The sequence below is a fragment of the Puma concolor genome, chromosome C1, assembly GCF_028749965.1.
Source record: "Puma concolor isolate L17-30 chromosome C1, mPumCon1.1.hap2, whole genome shotgun sequence".
NCBI classification, from domain to species: Eukaryota; Metazoa; Chordata; class Mammalia; order Carnivora; family Felidae; genus Puma; species Puma concolor.
In genome coordinates this window covers 160,812,207-160,836,141 of record NC_141674.1, presented here as the reverse complement: position 1 = coordinate 160,836,141, position 23,935 = coordinate 160,812,207, and the positions used below count along the sequence as shown (strand labels likewise).

The window sequence follows — 23,935 nt, the reverse complement described above, 5'->3', positions numbered from 1 at the left end:
CAACAATCTAGTTGGATCTCATAATTACATATTTATTGATTCAGTAAGATTTAGTTTCTGTAAATTCACTTTTGAAATAGTATCCCCTTACCACAATTTCAAATAAAAGTTAAAACAATTTTTTCAGCTGGTATCCTAATAGGCATTTCATGGTTTTATCAGATATTTAAAAATCCACCAGCCTACCAAGTGTTTAGTAGTTTCCTGCATGTGTAAGAATCAAATTAATGGCAAGTTTTAAGACAGCAAATGTTAGTAATATGAAAGGAAAAGGTTGCCACTTTCTATGTTCTGTGCTAGAAATGAATTTGAATTTTTTCATACTCCCCAACATTTTCTACAGCCAGTTCCTTACTGTACTTCATATGACTAAATTAAGACAACTGTGATTTGAGTATCGTTCCAGAAGTTTTTCATCTATTTCATGTCCTTATAATGAGTCTTCAATTATTTAATTCCCTAGACTATTACCTTTCTTTTTTTCATTGAAATAAGGAATATTTGTGACTGAAGCTGTATTAAGTGCATTAGTTTCAGTTAAATTAAGACAGTCTCTTTAGTGTGTCTATTTTCTAAAGATCTCCAAAATTCTAGGAAGGCTGATCTTCATTTAAATTTATTTGTAAACGTTCTATTTGTCATCTAATTTTTACTTTATATTAAATATCTCTGTAACAAGTAGTGGTTGAGTTTTATTTTAAAACATTAAAAAAAATAACCTCAAGGGTCAAGTGGAATACAAACAACATACTTAGATTTAGTTTTTTTAATCTGTGAACATTTTTCTTTATCTTAATTAGAATCTTCTTTTCAGTTTAAGCCTTAGATAAAGGTGTTATAGACTTTATATCTCTATTATTTGCTTTGGAATGAAATGATATTTATATTTTCATAGTAAACTTGAAAATTGCTTTTTAGATAAAGGATTTTTAAAATCAGAAGATAAATCATTAAAAGAAAATGAGCTAATATAATACAGAAATATTTAAGTGTAATACTAAAAAACAACCTCTATTCCATGTGGTATAGATTTATAATGATAGCAGATACACATTTAGGCCAAAGCAATTTGTATTTGTTTATTTCCTCAACAAACACTAATTCAAAAATACTATAAAATTGGGCATTTCTAGAATTTTCCACCGAAATTTGATATATTCTTATCTGTCCCTTACGTAGTATTCAAATTTATATTGACAAAGAGATATGTAAGATCGGTGATTGTTTATTTGGGATCTTATTTTTTTTAATGTTCTCAAAATTGTATATTTTGAGACATGAAAAATATTTTCAAAAATTTTATATCAAATGTGAAAGAAAATTTCATTAGGATTTGCCTCTATCTGCTCTAATAACTGAGGATCTGCCACAGCTATCCGTGTAGTTTTTATTTTAGTCTCTTTATGATTACAGAGAGATTTACTTGAGTGGTCAGATTGTATGTGTGTGCATGTTTGTGTATATCAAACACTATAAGGCCTAGAAATAATCAGTGGTTCTGTCTTCTTCCTTTTTTTAACTATTGTAAAATACCTTCATTTCATTTGTTTTGTATTGCTAAATTATTCCCTCTTAAATTAAAATCAGGATGTATCAGAAATAAAGCTCTCATTTTGTGTTATAAGTCAGTTTCAGACTACCTTGCAGTCATTTTCAGTTTAGATGTTATAAAAATAGATTTCTTGTAGTACAGAATAAAACTCAGCATCTCATTAGGTATAGATTTTTATGTGGAGGATGGTTTCTTGAAATAGGCTTTTGCCTTATCTCTTTCCATCTTTCAGGCATTGAAAGTGCACTTTGGTCTTTTAACTCAGTGGTACTTTATAATATACTATTCTTCCCGTCATTGTAAAAAATTGATGCATGGGTAAAAATATCTTTTTTATATTGCAAATAAATTGAGCTTGTTATAGTCCCCTCTCTTCATTTTCAGGAAGAGGCAGAAATCCAGGCAGAACTTGAACGTTTGGAAAGAGTCAGAAATCTTCACATTCGAGAGCTCAAAAGAATAAATAATGAAGATAATTCACAGTAAGTCATTATTCATATTTTACAGTTTTACATGATAAAAGTTTTTTTCTTCCCTGTGAAGAGCATAAACACAATATTTCCTTATTGGGTAGCTTCTCATCACACTTAGAAAATGATCCAGAGTCCTTCCCATGGCTCAGAAGGCCTTGTATGATCTTTTCTCTGGCCACCTCACCACTCATCTCTCTCATCCTCCCCTTATTTATATGTTGTAGATAAGCTGGCCCCCTCAAACATGTCTAGCACATTCCCACCTCAAGGCCTTTATGCTTGCCATTTTCTCTGCCTGAAATGTTGTTCTTCTGAATATCTAAGTGGCTTACTCCTTATTGCACTCCAAATGACCATTAGAGAGGCTGTCCCTAGGCCACCCTCTAAAATAGCAGTCTTTGACTCACTCCATTCCCTCTCTCAGTATCATTACCTTGCTTTATTTTTTCATAGCATCTATCACTACCTGGAATTACAGATTTATTTTTCAGTTCTTGTCTATCTCCTCCAATTAGAACATAAGCTACATGAGAGCCGAGGCTTAGTTTTGTTCTTGCTGTATCCCCAGAGTCTAGACCAGTACCTGGCACATGATAGGCACAAAATAAATGTTTGTTGACTGAATACCAAAGTTAGTATTACAGTAGTGAAGGAGAAATTATTTCAACCAACGGGACTTCAGTAAGCCGTGTTTTCATCATTATGCAAAAACTGTAGAAGAAACAGAAAAGAAGTTTCAAGGTATAGCCTCTGTCCTTAATCCCTGCTTATCAGAATGAGTGCCATAGATACTAAATGCTAAAGAAATTCAAAAGAAGAGGAGATGACTGGTGGGAACTTTATGAAGAAGATAGAAATTAAGCAAGGCACTACTTGGATTTAACTGATGTACAGGAAAGGAAGGGTGGTCTTTTTATCCTTTATCTGTGAGATTTGTCATGTCATTTAAAGCTTCATGACTTAATTTGAATCTCAGAATTGGAAATGGCCAATTTCTCTTGTAAACTATAAATAATCTTGCTTACAAGAAGGCCTATCCATGATTATTGTATTTGTACAATTCATAAATACACAGATCATTCTTCTGTATAAGGTGAACGAAATGATATAGTTATGGAATAACCTAAAATGTACCAGATGAAAATTCTAATAAAGCAGGTAGGACAAAACTAATTTACAGTTGGTTGTTCTGAAAATTATGTTCAAACTTATTTATGGATATGACTTAGTCCACTTGATGAAAATCAAGTGAATTGTTACAGCTTTACCAAGCAGAGGGGTGCCTGGCTGGCTTGGTGGGTAGAGTGTGTGACTCTCAATCTTGGGTCGTGAGTTTGAGCCCACACTGGGGGTAGAGTTTACTTAAACAGAAAAAAAAAAAAAAAAAACAAGTAGAATCTCTTTTATTAACAAGTTCTTCAAGGAAAAAAAAAATTGTCAAAGTTATATTCAGTTGATTTTGAACAAAATATAATGTATTTGCACCTGGAGTTAATAAAGCTATCATTGTTCAAAACAGATGAACATAAGGGAAGGGAAACAAAAATAATATAAAAACAGGGAGGGGGACAAAACAGAAGAGACTCATAAATATGGAGAACAAACTGAGGGTTGCTAGAGGGGTTGTGGGAGGGGGGATGGGCTATATGGGGAAGGGGCATTAAGGAATCTTCTCCTGAAATCATTGTTGCACTATATGCTAACTAATTTGGATGTAAATTTTAAAAAATAATATTAAAAAATTTAAATAAAAAAAAATAGAGCTGTCATTGTTTTTGTTTTGTTTTGTTTTCTTGATGTCAAGGGCACACATTTTGGAATCACATTTTTCTGCTAAGTGCAGTCATGTATTAACTGTTGGTTGACCTGAGCAAGTTGGTTAACCTTTCTGTGTGGTGGTGTCCTCATCTGTAAAATAAGAGATGGTAGCAAGTCCTGCTTTAGAAGGGGTTGGCTGAGAAATAATTGAGTTAATACATGTGAATGCTTAATATATAGCAGAAGCAATAAGTGTTAAGTAGTAATAAGAGTAGTATTATCTGTGAGTGATTTTTAAGTTTCGTTTTAAAGCTTCCTTTTTTTAATTGGGAATTGAAATTTTATTTATACAAGTCCAAAGGGTAAAATTTAATCACGTATGAAGGCCAACTTATAAATACAATTATTTTTAATCATATGTCAATACTGTAAAATCTGGATTAACCATCCTCTCAATATAAAAGTATATTTCTACAAGGGAAATAATTTCTTCTGAGTAGTTACAGGATTTCATAAAGATCTTGGAAATAAGATAGTTGAGAAGTCTTTATCAGAGTGCTATAATTTTGGTTGTTGAACTTGAATATTCAGCTGTAAATGTTCAGCTTAGTGAACACCAGAGTTAAGATGGAAAGTAGTCATGCAAGTAGAGAAAGAAAAGCAGTATAGAATGGAATTAGAAATTAATAGTGGAGTAACTGAGAACAATAACTCAGAGTAGTAGAAGAGAGAGTGGAACTTTATTGTGGAAGAAATCTTTTTTGTGTGTGTTTTTTGCATGCCTAAGTGTCTTTTTCTCCCACCTTTAAGGTTCAAAGATCACCCAACGTTAAATGAAAGATATTTATTACTTCATCTGCTTGGTAGAGGTGGCTTTAGTGAAGTGTATAAGGTAATGTAAATTTTTTTCTTTTCTTCACACTAATAGAGCAAAGATACAGGGGTACATGGTTAAAGAGGTATTTGTCTTGGGGTGCCTGCATGGCTCAGTTGGTTAAGCATCCAACTCCTGATTTAGGCTAGGTCATGATCTCATGATATGTGAGTTCAAGCCCCATGTCAGGCTCCATGCTGGTAGCACGGAGCATGTGTGGGATTCTCTTGCTCTCTCTCTCTGCCTCTCCCCTGCTCATGTTCTCTCTCTCTCTCTCTCTCTCTCTCAAAATAAATAAACTTAAAAAAAGAGAGAGGTACTTGTCTTTTATTGATTGATTTTTATGTTTCAGCTCTCATTACAAAATAGTCTGGTGGCTTATGTTGTCTTGTCTCAAGAATCTGGACACTATCCTTGTGTCATGCTAATATCTGACACCTAGTTATCAGTAGCCAATCTGATAACAGTCATTAGAATCAAGAGTGGCAGGTAGCCATCTAATATAGTACATTTATGGAAAGATTGTACCCTTTAAACATGTGTCACAAGTATTACATGTCCTAAATTTACCCAAATTTCTACCTATTTTAAGGCCAGTGTTTCTTAAATGCATCTGTGTAAATGTAGAAAAAGTTTTAGTCACCATGTTTAGTGTTTTGTATCTTAACCTTTTTTCACTTTACATTGTATCTTTCTGCCCAACCTTTAAAATTCTGTAGTTCCTAAGGTCTTTTATCATTCTGTATACTCCTTTTCAAATACAGGTTTCCCCAGCTATCTAAAATAGAGCATTACTGTGAAACCTTTCATAAGCCAAAAGTGGCGTAAAGGGAAGCGTATCTCCTGCTTTCTGAAGTTTTGTCAGGCTTCTTCACTTTTTACAAAAGACCTATATTAGAGGGGGTGCCTGGGTGGCTCAGTTGGTTAAGAGTCCAACTTTGGCTCAGGTCATGATCTCACAGTTTGATCCCCTCATCAGGCTCTGTGTTGACAGCTCAGAACCTGGAGCCTGCTTCGGAGTCTGTGTCTTTCTCGCTCTCTGTGTGCTCGGTCTCTCTCAAAAATAAACAAACATTTAAAAAAAAAAAAAAAAAAAAGAGCTATATTAGTGCCTGTGCTCCCTAACTGAAAGAAATCCAGAGAGGATTTTTCACTCTTACAAAAAAAGCCATTACTGGGGGCACCTGAATGGCTCAGTCAGTTGAGCGTCCATCTTTGGCTCAGGTCATGATCTCATGGTTCACAAGTTCAAGCCCCACGTCGGGCTCTGTGTTGCCAGCTCAGAGCCTGGAGCCTGCTTTGGATTCTGTGTCTCCCTCTCTTTCTGCCCCCTCCTCTGCTTGTGCTTTCTCTCTCTCTCTCTCTCTCTCTCTCTCAATAAATGGAATGAATGAATGAATGCCATTACTGTATCAGTGTACGTATAGCCATTCTACACCTTCCTTCTGAGCTCCATACCTGTTGGTGTACATAACTTAGTCTGTTTGCCTCACTTGGATGCTTCATATGGACTGAAAACTTAGGTCTGAAATAGAAGTTACCTTCCTGTTCTCCAAAACCTTTTTCTTCTAACACTGCTCCCCACTTCAGTACATAGCGTTACCATTCATCTGCCCAGATGAAAAACACAGGAGCCATTCTTCATTCCAACTCTCCCTTAACTCCCTTCCCTCCACATAAAACCAGTCCCTGCTGCCTACTGCTACTAATGTCATTAAGCTCTCAAATCCAGCAATGACCCTTGTCCTCTCTTAGCCCAAGGTCTCCTTGTCTCTTACTTGCATTGCTGCCTGAGCCTCGTACTTAATCACCTTCTTTGGGGCACTGAGTTTCTCCAATTTTTGATGTATATACTGTAGCTAGAGTGGCCTTTTTATAAAACGCAATCTGATCATCTCACTCTCCTGCTTATAAGCCCCAGGGGCTTCCCATCTGCTCATTGCTAGGATGAAGTCATATTGAAGGTTGTACTCACCTTAAATTTCGATTCTTACAGAAGGCTTCCCAGTTGATCTGCCTTGTATAGTTCTTTGTTCACACTTTGTGCTTTGTTATGTATTGGTATAGTCAGTGGTTAAGAGCTTGGGTTCTGAAGCCAGACAGGCTGGATTTGAATCCTGACTAGTTCTGACTCCTATTTACTAACTGTATATACTTGGCCTTATGACACCAACTCTGCTTCAGTCTTCATCTGTGAATAATAACAGTACCTACATCATAGAATCGTTGTAATGATTAAATGAGCTATCACAGGGAAATCACATAGAATATTAGTGTTTAGCAAATGTAAGCTCATCAGATTATTATTAGAAATCCTCTCTGTTCAGTGAGACAAGGACCGTGCCTTCTTGGTTTACTGAGGACAAACCTAGATTCTAGTTCTTACTCTGGGAAATAATATGGGATTTGGATTCAAAAAACTTCAGTTCTGATCTTAGTTCAACTATGAGTCATTTTGTTTTTGTTTTGCTAAGTTGGATGAGCATTAAGACTCGTGGGCCCAACTTTCCTCACCCATCAGGAGTGATCTGTGAGCTCTCTCTCAATTCCTGGTTCTCTGATTCTAACAATAGTTCATCCTCAAGCACTTAATGGTTCAAGTAGGCTTACCCAGGCCACAAAGTAGAAAAGAAGATCATAGTAGCTCACTCTGGATCTAAAAATCACCAAAGTACAGTTAGTACTAGCTCAGCCTTAGAGTTGCCCAATTTTTGAGCCTGCTAACACCTTTCATGACAACCTTCTGCCACTGCCCTACAGTATTTGCACTGTTTTTAATGCCACAGGTGGGGGCTAAAAGGGGTTTTTCTTTTTGAGGAAAAGACTTCTATAGCAAATAGAAAATGCAGATTGGGCCTAATAACTTGAATCTTCAATACTGATCTAAATACTAAACACCACTCTTTCCAACCCATTCAAAAAGCCTTTTCATGGGGCGCCTGGGTGGCGCAGTCGGTTAAGCGTCCGACTTCAGCCAGGTCACGATCTCACGGTCCGTGAGTTCGAGCCCCGCGTCGGGCTCTGGGCTGATGGCTCAGAGCCTGGAGCCTGTTTCCGATTCTGTGTCTCCCTCTCTCTCTGCCCCTCGCCCGTTCATGCTCTGTCTCTCTCTAACCCAAAAATAAATAAACGTTGAAAAAAAAAAAAATTCAAAAAGCCTTTTCATGGTAGCCAGGTCCACTGGGAAAGAAGCAGACTGTAAATCAAAAAATACAGACTTTTTTTATCTATACCAAGGTGGAAAATACTGAATCAGTTGCTCAGTAATTACCACATTAGCCTATGGGAAGGGTATACTATACTCCCCTAATCTTGAGAGAAAGATGTATCATATAGAAGTCAAATATATATTGATAACTTTTATTAGTGTACTTAAAATTTTATTCTCTTCTATTATCCTTTATGCTTTTTTGCATTCTTTCACATGAGCTTCTTTTACTTTTATCCTTTTCTATTTCTTTAAACTTTTAATATTGTAATTAGTTCATGTTTAACATTTTATATGCTCTACCCTATTTAATCCTCTCAACAACCCAAACTTTACAAATGAGACTAAGGCTAAGAAGGTATTAGCACAAAGTTCTATAGTTGATGAGTTCTTTTTTTTTTTTTTAATGCTTATTTTTGAGAGAAAGAATGTGGGCAGGAGAGGCAGAGAGAGAAGAGAGAGAATCCGAAACAGGCTCCAGGCTCTGAGCTGTCAGCACAGAACCCGATGTGGGGCTCGAACTCATGGACTGTGAGATCATGACCTGAGCTAAAGTCAGACACTTAACCCGCTGAGCCACCAGGTGCCCCGTATAGTTGATGAGTTCTGCCTCCAAAGTGGATATTCTTAACTACTGCATCCTATATTATTTCTGATCTCAGGCTTATGTGACAAGCAGTTTGTGTTTCCTGTTTATTTTCAGGTTAAGTTGATGGGGGTGTGGGGAGTAGGGACTGGGGACCTTCATTCTTATAAATATGTACCTTTTAAGTGCTTATTTATTTATGTATTTTACATTGATTTATTTTTGATAGAGACAGAGCACAAGTGGAGGAGGAGCAGAGAGAGAAAGAGACACAGAATTCGAAGCAGGCTCCAAGCTGTCAGCACAGAGCTCGATGTGGGGCTCGAATTCACAAACCGCGAGATCATGATCCGAGCCGAAGTTGGGTGCCCAACCAACTGAGCCACCCAGGCGCCCTTAAGTGTTTTTTTTTTTTTGTTTTGTTTTGTTTTTTTTAAGGGATACCTTCAGGGGCACCCAGGTGGCTCAGTCGGTTAAGTGCTTGACTTCAGCTCAGGTCATGATCTCGTGGTTTGTGAGTTCAAGCCCCACATCAGGCTCTGTGCTGACAGCTCGGAGCCTGGAGCCTGCCTCTGATTCTGTGACTCCCTCTGTCTCTGCACCTCCCACGCTCACTGTCTGTCTCTCTCAAAAATGAATATTTTTAAAAAAGTTTTTAATAAAGGGACACCTTTATGTATAAATCACAACAGAACCTAAATTAGTAGATCTCTCTTTGATGACATTCAAGTGTGTTTTTTTTTTTAATTTATAAATTACCCAAGACCTTAAAAGAATACTAATCATTCTTAATTTTTTTATGTAAGAATTAGGCTGATGATTTGAACAAACCAGTATAAGAACCTTTTTTTTAAGACAACCAGTGAAAATTGAAGACAAGTTGGGTATTAGAAGAGATTTTAAGAAATTATTCATGTAGTTAGATGTGATAAAATGATATGTGGTATGGTTATGGTTATGTTTGAACAGTTTCATAATCAAAGTTTATAATTTTTTAAACAGTTGGAAATTGTTAGGAACCTGTTTATTTTTTTTATTTTTATTTTTTTTTTTAATTTTTTTTTTCAACGTTTATTTATTTTTGGGACAGAGAGAGACAGAGCATGAACGGGGGAGGGGCAGAGAGAGAGGGAGACACAGAATCGGAAACAGGCTCCAGGCTCTGAGCCATCAGCCCAGAGCCTGACGCGGGGCTCGAACTCACGGACCGCAAGATCGTGACCTGGCTGAAGTCGGACGCTTAACCGACTGCGCCACCCAGGCGCCCTGGAACCTGTTTATTTTTAAAGAAGTGGGGAGTTGCTAGAAAAAGGTAGAGGAAAAAGGTTTGCTTTGTCCGGCCCATAAAAAACACACTATAGCCATCTGTTCTGTTGGCTGCTTACTGCTACTGCCAGTAGAGAGGAGCCAGATTCATGTGTAAAGAAAGAAAACAATAACTTTGTTTTATCTTGATTCAATATATTGGTACTTACGAACTTGAATATGAAAATTCACATTAAAGTTTTCTCTGATGTAGTATGATGGAATTTGTATCTTTTTTCCAGTAATAAATGTGTCATAGAACTATATATAATCATAGTTCAAAAACTGTAGTGTACGTTCTAATTCCATATTACTGCAAAAATCATCACCAAAAAATTTGTAAAAATCTCTTCAGCTATTCAGTTGATCTTTGGTCCTAACTTTACTATGCCTTGAATTCTAGGCTTTTGACCTTTATGAACAAAGATATGCTGCTGTGAAGATCCATCAGCTTAATAAAAGCTGGAGGGATGAGAAGAAGGAAAACTACCACAAGTAAATATTAATACTTTCTGGTTTGTATCAAGTGAAAGTACATTTAATAGTCATGGAGAATGAATATACTCTCTTTTCTCATAGACATGCCTGCAGAGAATATAGAATACATAAAGAACTGGATCACCCTAGGATAGTTAAACTCTATGATTATTTCTCCTTGGATACAGATACGTAAGTGAATATAAGGATTTAGTTGTTTTTATTTTTTTTTATTTAAAAAAATTTTTTTTTTCTCAACGTTTTTTATTTATTTTTGGGACAGAGAAAGACAGAGCATGAACGGGGGAGGGGCAGAGAGAGAGGGAGACACAGAATCGGAAACAGGCTCCAGGCTCTGAGCCATCAGCCCAGAGCCTGACGCGGGGCTCGAACTCACGGACTGCGAGATCGTGACCTGGCTGAAGTCGGACGCTTAACCGACAGTGCCACCCCGGCGCCCCAAGGATTTAGTTTTTAAGAGAAACTGTTTGCTTTTTTGCTTTCCCTATTCTGTTATGATATACACTTCATTTCTCCACTGTGATAATTATTGGGTGATATTTTAAGTCTAATTTTTTTTCTCTTCATTGTAGGTTTTGTACAGTGTTAGAATACTGTGAAGGCAATGACTTGGATTTCTATCTGAAGCAACATAAATTAATGTCAGAGAAGGAAGCTAGGTCTATTGTAATGCAAATTGTAAATGCACTAAGATATCTCAATGAAATCAAACCCCCTATTATACATTATGATCTTAAGCCAGGTAATTAATAAAATTTGTCAAAATAATTATATTTTTTTAAACTTTAAAGACTGTGGTTTTTATTTATTAAGTTATCTGCAAATATGCTTTGTGGTTTAGCTTTTTACAAAAAACTCCATGGAATACTAGAAGAATTTAAAATGTTTATTGTGTTACCACACTTTAAAATTATAATTTGTTTACATTTTTAACTATGTATTTTTAAATATCTGTTTGTTGCCCACAAGTCAGCATCTATGTGTCATTGAAGAAAAAAAAAAACCTTATATTTTGTTCTTAGGAAACATTCTTCTGGTAGATGGCACAGCATGTGGAGAAATCAAAATCACTGATTTTGGTCTATCTAAGATTATGGATGATGATAGCTATGGTGTAGATGGAATGGATCTAACTTCTCAAGGGGCAGGCACTTACTGGTAAATGTATAATTTATCTTGAATTGAAATTGTGTAGACTACTTTTTGTGAGAGTTTAGTTTTTATGTTCATGTATTTTGGAGGTTACTGTGGTGAGGGGGTACTAATGCGAAGTTTGAGTCAAGAGGGAGATTCCTGTCATCAGCCTTCTTTTCTCATCTGCCCTTAACTATAAATATGAGGTAAGTGAAGGGAGAATGACTTGGCATCAGTGAGTGACTTCAGGATCTACCAGCCAGAAACGCCTCACATAGAAAATTACAGATTTTCTTTCTGTATATTCAAGTGATGTTTATCATGAGTAAAAATACTTACGTGAATATAACAACATAACTATTACAAGCAATAGTCATAAGCATGAAGCCCTCATTGTAGAAGTTTTTGGTTTTTGTTGAAGATGAAGATTGCATTGATCTTACAATGGGAAAGAAGTTTAGCATATTCTTGGTCTTTGGACTTGACTCTCAGAAATCCCTTTTAATAACTTCATATGTATAAACTCTGGATAGAACTATAGATTCATAGATCTAAGTCTAAATGAGTGTCATTCCCTTCAGAGTACCAAGGTGTTGACAAAAATCACTTCTCAGTGAATTTTCAAACTTCTGGTCAAATGCACCAAAGTGGAGAACATAAGACTATAAGATTTCAAAACAAACTTAGTTTAGCAAAAGGAGTAAAATTTTAATTGGAGACAGAACTGTACACAACTTCATTGAACAGGATGGAGACTAGTTTCTAGAACAGTCTTCACACAGCCTGGGCACATAATAACCAGTTCCACAGGATGCCGCCGGTCTGTGTGAACTTGACTTTCCCTATATTCTTCTAAAACCATTTTACTCTCAAATTCTGCTTGTACCATTTTCTAGGAATATGAGTAAGATAGTAGGTCATGGATTTTTCTTCCATATTTAAAGAAAATTATCAAATTAGTAACCCCCTAAAAGTTAGTATCCTCAATCAGCAGTCTTTAGAGTTGCAGCATCGAGTCTCCTTTATAGAACCCTGGATTCTATGGATGACAGCTTGACGTAGTAGATTTAGACAGTTCTAAATAATAGATCATCCTTCCTCTGCAGAGTTTCCTGCTATGTTGTTTCCCTCGCACTCCGGCTTTGCTAGTGGAGGTCTGGGCAAGGAGATTTACCTCTGACAGGAGGGCTGGAGTATTTCCATGTAGTAACCTGGAATGTATTTCCCATAGAAACGTTTTTAAAAATGGTTTTAAGTTTCTTAGCTGTGTGTTTGGTAAACTGCGATGTTCTCTACAGTCTTTTACAATACATATATATAGTACTTTCGCAAATTACATCTCATCCCCAGAAATGTATAAACTATTTGTCAGTTACCAGTTAGAAGAAAATCAGTTTTATCTCCCCTTTCCTCTCAGGCCTCAAATGCAATTTTTCACTAAGTCCTCGTGGTCATTTCTCTCCAGCTTTGGGTCTCTCTCCCTACAATTTCTCTCTTTGGTTCTACACTTTTGCCTCAAGAGACAGTGCAGCATAGTGTGTACAAGCCATTCTTGTTTCATAAATATACACAAAATCCATATTTTTATCATAAAACAAGTCTGGCTTTTTACTTGATTTGGGGGGTAGAAAAGGATTTACATTCCAAATAAATTATTGGTCATTTTTGTTGGTTCTTTTTCAAAAAGTTTTTTTTTTTTAAGAAATCTATCCATTTCTGCTGAAATGTAAATGATTTTATCATAGTATAAAACTAAAGGAAAAAAAAAAACTCCTTTCCAGGATTTTTTAAGTTTATCTAAATTTTAAGGTGGGAGATGCTTGCATCCCTGGTTGATTTTTTTACTTATAATCTAAGGTGTGACAAATTTATTTTTACTTTTCCTTTATATAAAATTATGAACTTAAAAATAGAAAATAGTATTTTTGAATTCTTAACATATTTCAGATGCTGCTGTGTTCAAAAACTACACATTGAATAATAAGAGCTCCTTGAGCTCTGCTCACAGTTTAGTGGGATTTTAGTTTAATGCCATAATAGAGGTACCATAACATCTGCTGGTTACGTAGGGAGGGAGCAAAGCTCAGCCTGGAGGAAACAGAGAAGGCTTATGAAGGTCCAGTGGCTTTTAAAAGAGAGAAGGTACTCACCAAATGGAGTGGTCAGGGAAGGCATTAGAGATTCATATTAAGCATAGGAAGGTGGTGGGTAGTGGGGGTGGATGCAGCAGAGGGCATTGTTGGGGAACCAAGTGAATTGTTTTTGCCTAGCCAGTTGGAGGAGGTGTGGGAATGAAGGAGAAGAGGGAGTGCAGATTTTGGAAATTTAAGTTGCTTCTAGATTAGGATGGGTCTGTGTGTACCAACAAGAGCTAGGAGGTCTTAATCTGGTGGTTCATGATGTTGCAGTTTTTTTTATTTATTTATTTTTTTTATTTTTTTTTATTTTTTTAAATTTTTTTTTTTCAACGTTTATTTATATTTTTGGGACAGAGAGAGACAGAGCATGAACGGGGGAGGGGCAGAGAGAGAGGGAGACACAGAATCGGAAACAGGCTCCAGGCTCTGAGCCATCAGCCCAGAGCCCGACGCGGGGCTCGAACTCACGGACTGCGAGATCGTGACCTGGCTGAAGTCGGACGCTTAACCGACTGCGCCACCCAGGCGCCCCTGTTGCAGTTTTTTAAACAGAAGAACCAAGTGGTCAGATAGGTGCTTTAGGAAGAGAATTGTCTACGGTTTGAACTCAGGTGAAAGGGCATGGGAGAGCATTTATTATTGCTTGCTCAAATTAGAACATTGTAATTTCTAATGATTATATATATATTGTCTACAGAAATGAAAGATTTGTTAGTATGTATAATACGTATACATAATATGTGTATATTGCAGACTTCATCACAAAGTTGTAGGTTTTGACTCTAGAGTCAGATAACACAAGGATGTAAATGCTTCAAAAGTTTTGGTCATTTTCATTGATAAAAGTCCTAAGGTTTTATGTATAGATGACAGGAGTGTTCTGGGTATTCTAAATGTACACTGAGAAGGCTTTAAGTTACAGATTCTTAACAGTATCCTTTCCTGTTTTCTACCCTCCCCACCCCACCCCCCAAAAAAACTATAGGTATTTACCTCCTGAGTGTTTTGTGGTTGGAAAAGAACCACCAAAGATTTCCAACAAGGTTGATGTATGGTCAGTTGGAGTCATCTTCTTTCAGTGTCTTTATGGTAGAAAGGTAAGTTAAAGTATGCAGGATTCTGCTGTGTGGAGATAAGTTGAATTTCCTTTTTAAATGCAAAGTTTAACTTCAAGTCAGTGTAGACCCTTCTAAGGAAAGCCAGGCAGCTTACTTAAGTTGCTTTTGGCATCCCTACCCACCCCCCCTTTTTTTTTTTTAAAGTAAAAGAAGCTATCTGTTAATAGTGCTAACATTTTCTGCTATTTAGGGATATTGGAAAGTGGAAAACACTTTTCATTCTCCATTCTCTCTATTTGCTCACATTGTCTCCCCTCCTCCTACTCAGTTTAGCTTTCTCAGGGAAACTTCATCAAACTTAGCCTTAATTCTTTCCAAACCTCTCTTTATATTGAAGTCAGAACTGTGAGCTGCCACAGACACTTTCCCATCCCTGAGTTGTCATTAAAGGGAGTGTATTGTGATCAGGTATTTTATTCTTTGGAATTTTCACAGACATTTTCACTGCTTCTTACTCCTCTAATCGTATTTCAATTTTTTGACCAGTCATAATTTTGATTTCTTTTTATATTTTTATCTTGATTATATTGTAACAGCATTATTTTCTGTGCTTATTCACAACGTTTAAGCTATGTGGAGGATTGATTAGATGGGTTTACTCAGCCTGCTCTCAGAACCTTGTTTTAAGAAAATGCATCCCAAGTTCCAAATAACTGAGGACAGGATTTTTTAGAATACAAATCATTTGTATCTTGGGGATTCACTGATAATTACTCTTAGAAATTTCTCACAAAATATTTAAACATTTTATTTTTTTTTTTTTTAAGCCATTTGGTCACAATCAATCTCAACAAGACATTCTTCAAGAAAATACAATATTAAAAGCCACAGAAGTCCAGTTCCCTGTAAAACCAGTTGTAAGCAGTGAAGCAAAGGTATTAAATTTATGTAAATAGGTTTTGTGAAGTAATTCTTTTCATAAATTGTGCTTAAAACAAAGTACAATTGACTTTTGAACCACACAGGTCTACTTAATGTGGATTTTCTTCAGTAAACAGTACAATACTATAAATGTATTTTATGATTTTAACATTTTCTTTTCTCTAATTTTTTATTGACAGAATACAGCATTTAATATGTATAACCTACAGCATATATATTACTCAACTGTTTGTTGTTGGTAAGGCTTCCAGTCAACACTAGACTATTTGTAGTTACATTTTTGGGCATTTAAGTTATATTTGGATTTTCAGTTGTGCCCCTAACCCCCACATTGTTCAAGGGTCAACTGTACTTACAAGTAAAGTAAAAGGGATCACTACCACAGTGAAATCTGTCCCGTTGGGACTGGTTATTTGCTCTGGAAAATTGTTTCTTCGGTCTTTGGTTTTGATAGTTTTCAAGACCCAAATACAGTCCCTGATTCTTTGATCACACCAGCTTGCTTTGTGGAGAGCAAGGGAAAATCACAAACTTATGTTAATACTGAAGTATTTTAAGTGTATAAGAAGTAATAAAAGTAGTAATAACTACCATTTATTTAGTGCTTGTGTGCCAAGCATTGTGTTGATACTTTATCTATTAACAACCTTATGAGGTGTAGATCAGTTTCTTGTTATTCCCATTGTATAAAGTAGGAGGCCAGCTAAGCCATCATAGAAGTACTTTGCCCAGAAGCAAACTAGCTAGTAAGTAGGAGAGCTGTGGACCAAAGTATTCACTTACGCTAGACTCCAGAATTCACTGTTGACCGTATGCCACCCTACAGTAGCTGTGGAAAAAGCCTGACCTCTTCATCACCTGTGCTTCCATGTAGCGGTCTGTGAATCTGTAATAGTGGCTTCCTGTAGTTCTAATCCATATGTCTGTGTGGTAACACAGAATAGCCATTTCTAATTAATAGAATGTTTACGGTACTTACATCTTCCCACCTTCATCCTGTTGGCCTTTCACATTTGTATTTTCACTCCTGCTTTGTTATCCTTCTCACAAAGCTCATTTCTCTGTGAGCCCTGTTGGCATCTTTTCCTTTTTAAAACCTATGAAATTGCTGAGAAAAAAAACACATGAAGTTCCCATTTTTTCTGGTGTGAGTAGTCTAGGCTATAAGGATAATTCATAAACAGGCATTATATAGTTTCTTAGAATATAGATAAAATACTGCTAGATGTTACCATTCATTGAGTGACCTTCATAACTGAAGATGTACTTACTAGGGTTTTTTTGTACTCTGTGCTTTTTGGAACCGTCTTGTATTTCATTTTGTCTGTTACATCTTAACTGGTGCTTTAGCAAGTTATTTGGATGACTCTTAGAAGATAATTCATTATCTTCTAGATATAAGAACATCACGTATTTTTCATAAGGTAAATATGTCTCCTTTTGTTGGCATCTAAATTCTGCCTTCATGAGAACAGAAACTAAATGAATCAACCGGCAGAAGTGACCAGGCATGAATGTAGTGTGCCAAAAAGAAGTCCCATTTGACAATCCCTGAGTCTAGCCTTAGGCTCTTCCTAGGCTCCCCCACCTCAGATCTGGGATGGGGAAGATCACATTGTTTTTTGTGGGGTTTTGCATGTGTTCTTTTTCAGATCTCATCCTTACAGAGTACACCTTTACCAAGTACCTCCACTGACCTGGTGTGGGCATCTGAAGTACATTTTCTCCTTGTAGACTTCCTAACCTTGCTGTCAGCAGCTTTTCATCTTCTAAAACTCTGCCTTGAACATATCAGTCACTCTTGATATTTTTTTCTCCATGTTGGGTTTCAGTGACCACTCAGAAAATGATTAAGACCTAAGGATTCGGAAAAAATTTTAGTAAATATTAGCTAATACCCAAGGTATAATGATGAGAAAAGCTAGGTTTTGTTTTTAAAGAAAAAAAATTACTTATAATGAATTTCAAACTGAGAAGGTGCAGAATACTTTTTAAGGTGATTAAGCTTTGATTTTAAAGTTATGTCTCTTACTTGTAGTTTCCCTACAAATGCTTTAATTCATGAATGTATCTGGAAGTTGGGAATTTCAAGACAAGCTGCTAAAGTTATTTCTAGTGTCAGGATTAAAAGGAAACAATCAGTTATCCCTTGAGAATGTTTTATCTGTTGCAAAAATTGGATGAATCTCTCAAATATAGTACTGAGTGAAAGAAGCCAGGCAAAAGAGAACATAAGCTATAATTCCACTTAAATAAAGTTCAGAACAACCAAAACTCAGCTACAGTATTAGAAGTCAGGAAACAGATTATTGTGGACAGAGCCAGTGCCTGGAAAGGGGCACGAAGAGACTAGAGGTTCTGGTAAAGTTCTTTTTCTTGTTCTGGTTGCCAGTTACGTAGATTTGCTTTGTGCTATACACTCAGGATTTGTGTACTGTCTTGTAAATGTTAGATTTCTTTAAAAAATAAGAGGCCATTTTGAAGGACAATATATAAAACCAGTTTGAGAAGGAAAAACAGATACGGATTATATTCCATTAGTTTTTTCAAAAGTATACTGATACATGATATTAACCTAAGAAACAAACCCCAATAGAAGTATCACTTCAGCATTCCCTTCATCTAAAGAAAGATGTTTAAAAAGGAAAGAAATATAACAAGCGGCATCATACCCTGTGGCCAGAATAAACTGACAGTAAAATGGAAGGAGGGTGAGAGGAGTCTTTCAGCAGAAGAAAAATTCTAGGAGTTTACAATTGTATAAGGAAAAATGCAGCAGCTTTCCATATTCAACATAGTATTTGGAAGTTCTTGCCAGAGCAAGTAGGCAAGAAACAGAAATAAAAGGCATCCAATTTGGAAAGGAAGAAGTAAAAAGGTCACTATTTGCAGATGACAATATATATATAGAAAACTCTAAATAGACTGCACCCAAAACTAATAAAAAAATTCAGTAAAGTTGCAGGATATAAAGATCAGTACGCAAAAATCTATTGGATTTCTGTACACTAGTAACAGAAATTAAGAGAACTGTCCCATTTACAGTTGCATCAAAAAGAAAATTAGGAATAAATTTAGCCAAGGAATTGAAGGATGTGTATGCTGAAAACTTATAAAACATTGATGAAAGGAATTGAAAACAATACAGATAAATGGAAAGATACTCTGTGCTCATGAATTAGAATATTAAAAAGTCCTTACTACCCAAAGCAATCTGAAAACTGAATGTACTCCCTATGAAAATTCCAATGGCATTTTTCACACAATCCACACAATAGATTCCACAATCCTAAAATTTGTACGGAACCACAGAAGAACCCTGGATAGCCAAAGAACAAAGCTGAAGGCATTAAACTGCTTGGTTTTGAACTATATTTCAAAGCTGTAGCAATCAAAACAGTATGATATTGGCATAAAAAAGGGAAAAATCAGTGGAACAGAATAGAGAGCCCAGAAGTAAACCCATGCATAGATGATTAATTTATGACAAAAGAGCCAAGACTATACAGTAGAGAAAGGACAGTTTCTTCAATAAATGATATTGTGAGAAGTGGACCACTGTCTTACACCATACACGAGAATAAACTAAAAATGGATGAGAGTCTCGAGTGGAAGAAAACACGGCCAGTAAGCTCCTTGACATCAGCCGTGGTGAGGATTTGTGGATCTGACACCAAAAGCAAAGGCAGCAAAAGCAAAAATAGACAAGTGGGAGTACATCAAATGAAAAACCTTCTACATAGCAAAGGATTTGACAAAATGAAAAGGCAGCCTACCAAATGGGAGAAAATATTTGCAAATCATAGCTGATATGGGGTGAATATCCAAAATATGTACAGAGCTTATACAACTCAATAGCAGAAAATAATCTGATTGCCCTGAGCAGAGTATCTGAATAGACACTTTTCCAAAGAAGACATATAGCTAACAGATACACAGAAAGGTGCTCATCATCACTAATCAGGGAAGTGCAGATCAAAACCACAGTGAGATATCCCGTCATACCTGTTATAATGGCTGTTAGAAAGGCAAGAAACAAGTATTGGCAAGGATGTGGAGAACAGGGAACCCTTGTGCACAGTTTGGTGGGAATGTAAATTGGTATGGCCACTGTGGAAAATAGTATGGAGTTTTATCAAAAAATTAAAAATAGAATTTCCATGTGATCACGTAATTCTACTTCTGGGTATTTATCCACAGAAAAGGAAAACACAAATTGGAAAATACACCTGCACCTCTGTGTTCACTGCAGCATTATTTACAGTAGCCAAGACATGAAAACAACATAGTGGCTGAACATGTGTGTATGTATATGTATATATGCGTGTATATGTATATATACATGCACACACACACATTTACAGGATATTACTCAGCCATGAGAAGGAAGGAAGATCTCACCAGTTGCAACAACATGGATGGACCTTAAATGCATTATGCTAAATAAGTGAGATAAGTCAGAGAAAGACAAATACCATCTAATCGCACTTGTATATGGAAAAAAAATCCAAGCTCATGGATACAAAGAACAGACTGGTGGGAAGCAGGGAGTAGGGGGTGAGCAGAATAAGCGATAAGGGTAGGGTCAAAGCTTCCAGTTACAGAATAAGTCATGGGGATTCACTCATATGAGGAATTTAAGATACAAAACAGAAGATAAAGGCACCTGAGTGGCTCAGTCAGTTAAGTGACTGACTTCCGCTCAGGTCACGATCTCACGGTTCATGAGTTTGAGCCCCGATTCAGGCTCTGTGCTGACAGCTCAGAGCCTGGAGCCCCCTTTAGATTCTGTGTCTCCCTCTCTCTCTTCCCCTCCCCATTCATGCTCTCTCAAAAATAAAATGTTAAAAATTTTTTTAAAGATACAAAACAGATGAACATAAGGGAAGGGAAGCAAAAATGAGAGGGGACAGCATAAGAGACTCTTAAATATAGAGAACAAAGGGTTGGTTGTGGGAGGGTGGATGGGCTAAATGGGTAAGGGGCATTAAGGAATCTACTTCTGAAATCATTGTTGCACTATATGTTAACTCATTTGGATGTAAATTAAAAAATTAAGTCATGGGGATGTAATGTACAGTATAGTGACTATAATTAATAACACTATATATTTGAAAGTTGCTATGAGAATAGATTTTAAGTTTATCAAATGAAAGAAAAATGGGCTCCTGGGCGGCCCAGTCAGTTAAGCATCCATCTCTTGATTTCAGCTCAGGTCATGATCTCAGCGTTTATGAAGTGAAGCTCTGCATCAGGCTCCGTGCTGACAGTGTGGAGCCTGCTTGGTATTCTCTCTCTCCCTTTCTCTCTGCCACCCCCCCACCCCCAACTCATGCTGGCTTGCTCACTCTCACTCTCTGAAAGTAAATAAACTTAAAGAACAGTTGTAACTTTGGTGATGGATGTTAACTAGTTAACATTGTGCTGGTCATTTTGCAATATACAAATATCGAATTATTAGGTTGCACACTTAAAACTAATGTTATAGATCAGTCAGTTATGCTTCAGTTTTTAAAAATAATTGTCATCCAGCAATTCCACTTTTAGGTATATGCCCCCCCTCCCCCAAAGGCAAGGATCAAATAGATATTTATATACCATTGCTCACAGCAGCATTATTCACAGTAGTCAAAAGGAAGAAACAATGCAAATGTCAGTCAACAGATAAATGGATAAATACAATGTGGTAATTGCATGGAATGGAGTATTCAGCCTTAAAAAGAAATGAAATTCTGATGCATGTTACAACATGGAGAACTCTTAAGCGTTATGGTAAGGGAAATAAGCCTTACACAAAAGGACAAATCTTACTCTACTTGTAGAATAGTGGTTACCAAGTGCTGGGGGAAGGAGGAGTGGGGAGTTCTTGTTTAATGGATACAGAATTTTGACTTCTGCTTTGGATGTTGGATAAGTTTTCGATGATGAAAATGTTCTGGACATGGTCAATCTTGATGTTTCACAACATGAATGTACTTAAAATGCCACTGAATTAACTACATATCCAAAAGGGATTAAAATGCTAATTTTTGTTCTAGCTGTAAATTTTTTTAAAAATGAGATGCATCTTTCCAACAGGAAGTTTAAACGGTAGCAATTATCATTTAGACTAAAGTGAACCACTAAGGATGAATTGAGTTGAATTTGAAGAATTTTATTGCTACAGAATTTTAAAGATTTGAATACTAATGAAATGAAATATATTTATTAAATGTGTTCATCCTTCTGTAGGATGATTAGAAGGGGCAAAAATTGGGGCACCTGGGTGGCTCAGTCAGTTGAGTGTCCATGATCTCACAATTCTTTAGCTCGAGCCCCACATCAGGCTTACTACTGTCAGCACGGAGCCCATTTCAGATCCTCTGCCCCCCTCTCTCTGCCCCTCCCCCCAAAATACATTTTTTTAAAAACAAAAATTTTAACTTCTGAATTTTTTTTTTTTTTAAGGCCTTTATAAGACGCTGTTTGGCCTACCGAAAAGAAGATCGGTTTGATGTGCACCAACTGGCAAATGACCCATACCTTCTCCCGCACATGAGAAGATCAAATTCTTCAGGAAACTTACACATGGCTGGCCTCACAGCATCCCCCACACCCCCTTCTTCAAGCATAATTACTTACTGATTTTCCTCCAAAATTGGCATGGTATCTTTGAATTGCTTCCAGATACACACTTGAGTTTGAGAGCATTTGATTGTTTTTGTTTCCTTTTTCACACAGACATGGTTGTTTGTGAACTGAAGTTCTTCATAGCGTCATTTGTATGAGAGTGGATCATGGACAATGAATAAAGTGTACACTTTGTAACCTTAAGCAGTGAAAGATGACTGCCTGTTGCACAGGAACAGGAATACCATACTAAGGAGAAAAATCGTTTGGGGGAACACTGTAAATAACGTTTATAATACTTAAATACATTTGGTTGTTACTAGAGAGTTCTAATATGAAGGGTAGTTTTTCATTATTTAAAAACACACGGAAAAAATATTTCTAACACAAGAACTATAGTGCCTGGATACATTCTTCAGCATTCAGCAGTTAACCTGCTGAAACCAAAGTAAGAACTGAATGGCAGTGACAGTTGTGTTTTGTAGTAGTAGAATGTGAGAGTTAGCATCTTTGGACAAAGTTAGACTTTGTCACTTGCCTATTCTGGCTTTTACCAAGTTGTACCTCGGAGTCACATGTCCGTTCCCCACCCCACACACACTAGTCATGTTAACGGGAGAGCTGTTATTTCTAGATACTTTACACCTTTGACAAAATGAGCTGCTTGTTTTGAAATCAGTTGAATTCGCTAAATTGCATTATCTCTGGTGTTTTCAACATGTTAGAATTAAGATTATTTTCCCTTTATTACCAGGCCTTGTTCATAAACAAGTGATAGTATGTGACCAAATGTGGACCAGACCAGTTCTATGCAGGATAATGATAAAGTTCCCTTCTAGCTCTATTGTAAATTGTTGTACAGATGTTGTATTTCAATTACCAAGTTTCAGCAGCTTATTCTTGTACAAATGTTTAAAAATACGGCTTTTCTAATTGGATATTGTATTTTTTTTAAGTCTTCTTGAAGGCGCTTTAATTGCTGCTAAATGACGTTGCTTCTTTGCTAAAAAATTTAATGACCTCTTTAAAGGTGCAAGTTGACTGTACATCATAGAGAGATATTAAAGGTTGGCATTCATTAACAATCAAGGCATGTAAAAAATGATCCTTCTTGGACATATTAGGGTTCACTAAATCAGTTTCTTGGGTTCTAGGGCTGTGGAGCACATAGATACTAGATTTATAAATTGTTCATGTTTATCCTACATTTCTAGAAGGTTCTTATCAGCAAGGTGGGATGATGGTCCCATAAACAAGTTTCTTGTGGTTTGTACAGATTTGTTAAAATGTGAACATTTTCTAACTGCCTTGTATGGTAGAAACCATTATTTTTCAGGATGTTGTATTTTACTCCTGTAAGAATTACTTGTCACATTCATAATGCTGATACTTACATGTAAGTTGTCCATGTTGCGGAAAAAGGAGGTGATACCACAGATTCTCCTTAATATTGTACAGTTAAACTGTGGCTCTGATTTCTCATGTTGCAAGCCATTTTGTTTTTTCATTGTACATATAGACACATTGTCTCTTTAAGATGCTGCTGAAATTGTAGAGAATGTAGCCAAAACAGTAATAAACAGTGACAATTAAAATTTAAGGACTATGAAAATTACATTTGAAGGGAGCTTTCAAGACTTAGGATATTAATAACTGACTTGGCTCCTTAAGAATCAGCTCAGTAAATTCTTTAAGTATACTTCAAGTATCAAGTGCTTCAAGCTGTTTAAGCAAATCTAATAATCATTATCAAGGCTAGTCCTGGGTAAGTAACATTTAGCACCATGAGGAGTGGCCTAA

At 36.3% G+C, this 23,935-nt stretch overlaps 1 protein-coding gene across 2 annotated transcripts in view; it reads left to right on the top strand.

Annotated features, from left to right (window-relative positions):
• The window catches only part of TLK1 (tousled like kinase 1), a 197,692-nt gene extending 173,957 nt beyond the window's left edge, over positions 1–23,735 (top strand). For both annotated transcript variants that reach the window (XM_086718881.1, XM_086718880.1), the window contains exons 13-21: positions 1,937–2,034; positions 4,594–4,675; positions 10,160–10,251; positions 10,336–10,425; positions 10,827–10,996; positions 11,277–11,412; positions 14,512–14,623; positions 15,412–15,519; positions 21,974–23,735. In XM_086718881.1, coding sequence (XP_086575007.1) covers positions 1,937–2,034; positions 4,594–4,675; positions 10,160–10,251; positions 10,336–10,425; positions 10,827–10,996; positions 11,277–11,412; positions 14,512–14,623; positions 15,412–15,519; positions 21,974–22,150 — 1,065 coding nt within the window. In that variant the 3' untranslated portion in view covers positions 22,151–23,735. The remainder of the gene's footprint in view (positions 1–1,936; positions 2,035–4,593; positions 4,676–10,159; positions 10,252–10,335; positions 10,426–10,826; positions 10,997–11,276; positions 11,413–14,511; positions 14,624–15,411; positions 15,520–21,973) is intronic.
• The last annotated feature ends 200 nt before the right edge of the window (positions 23,736–23,935 follow it).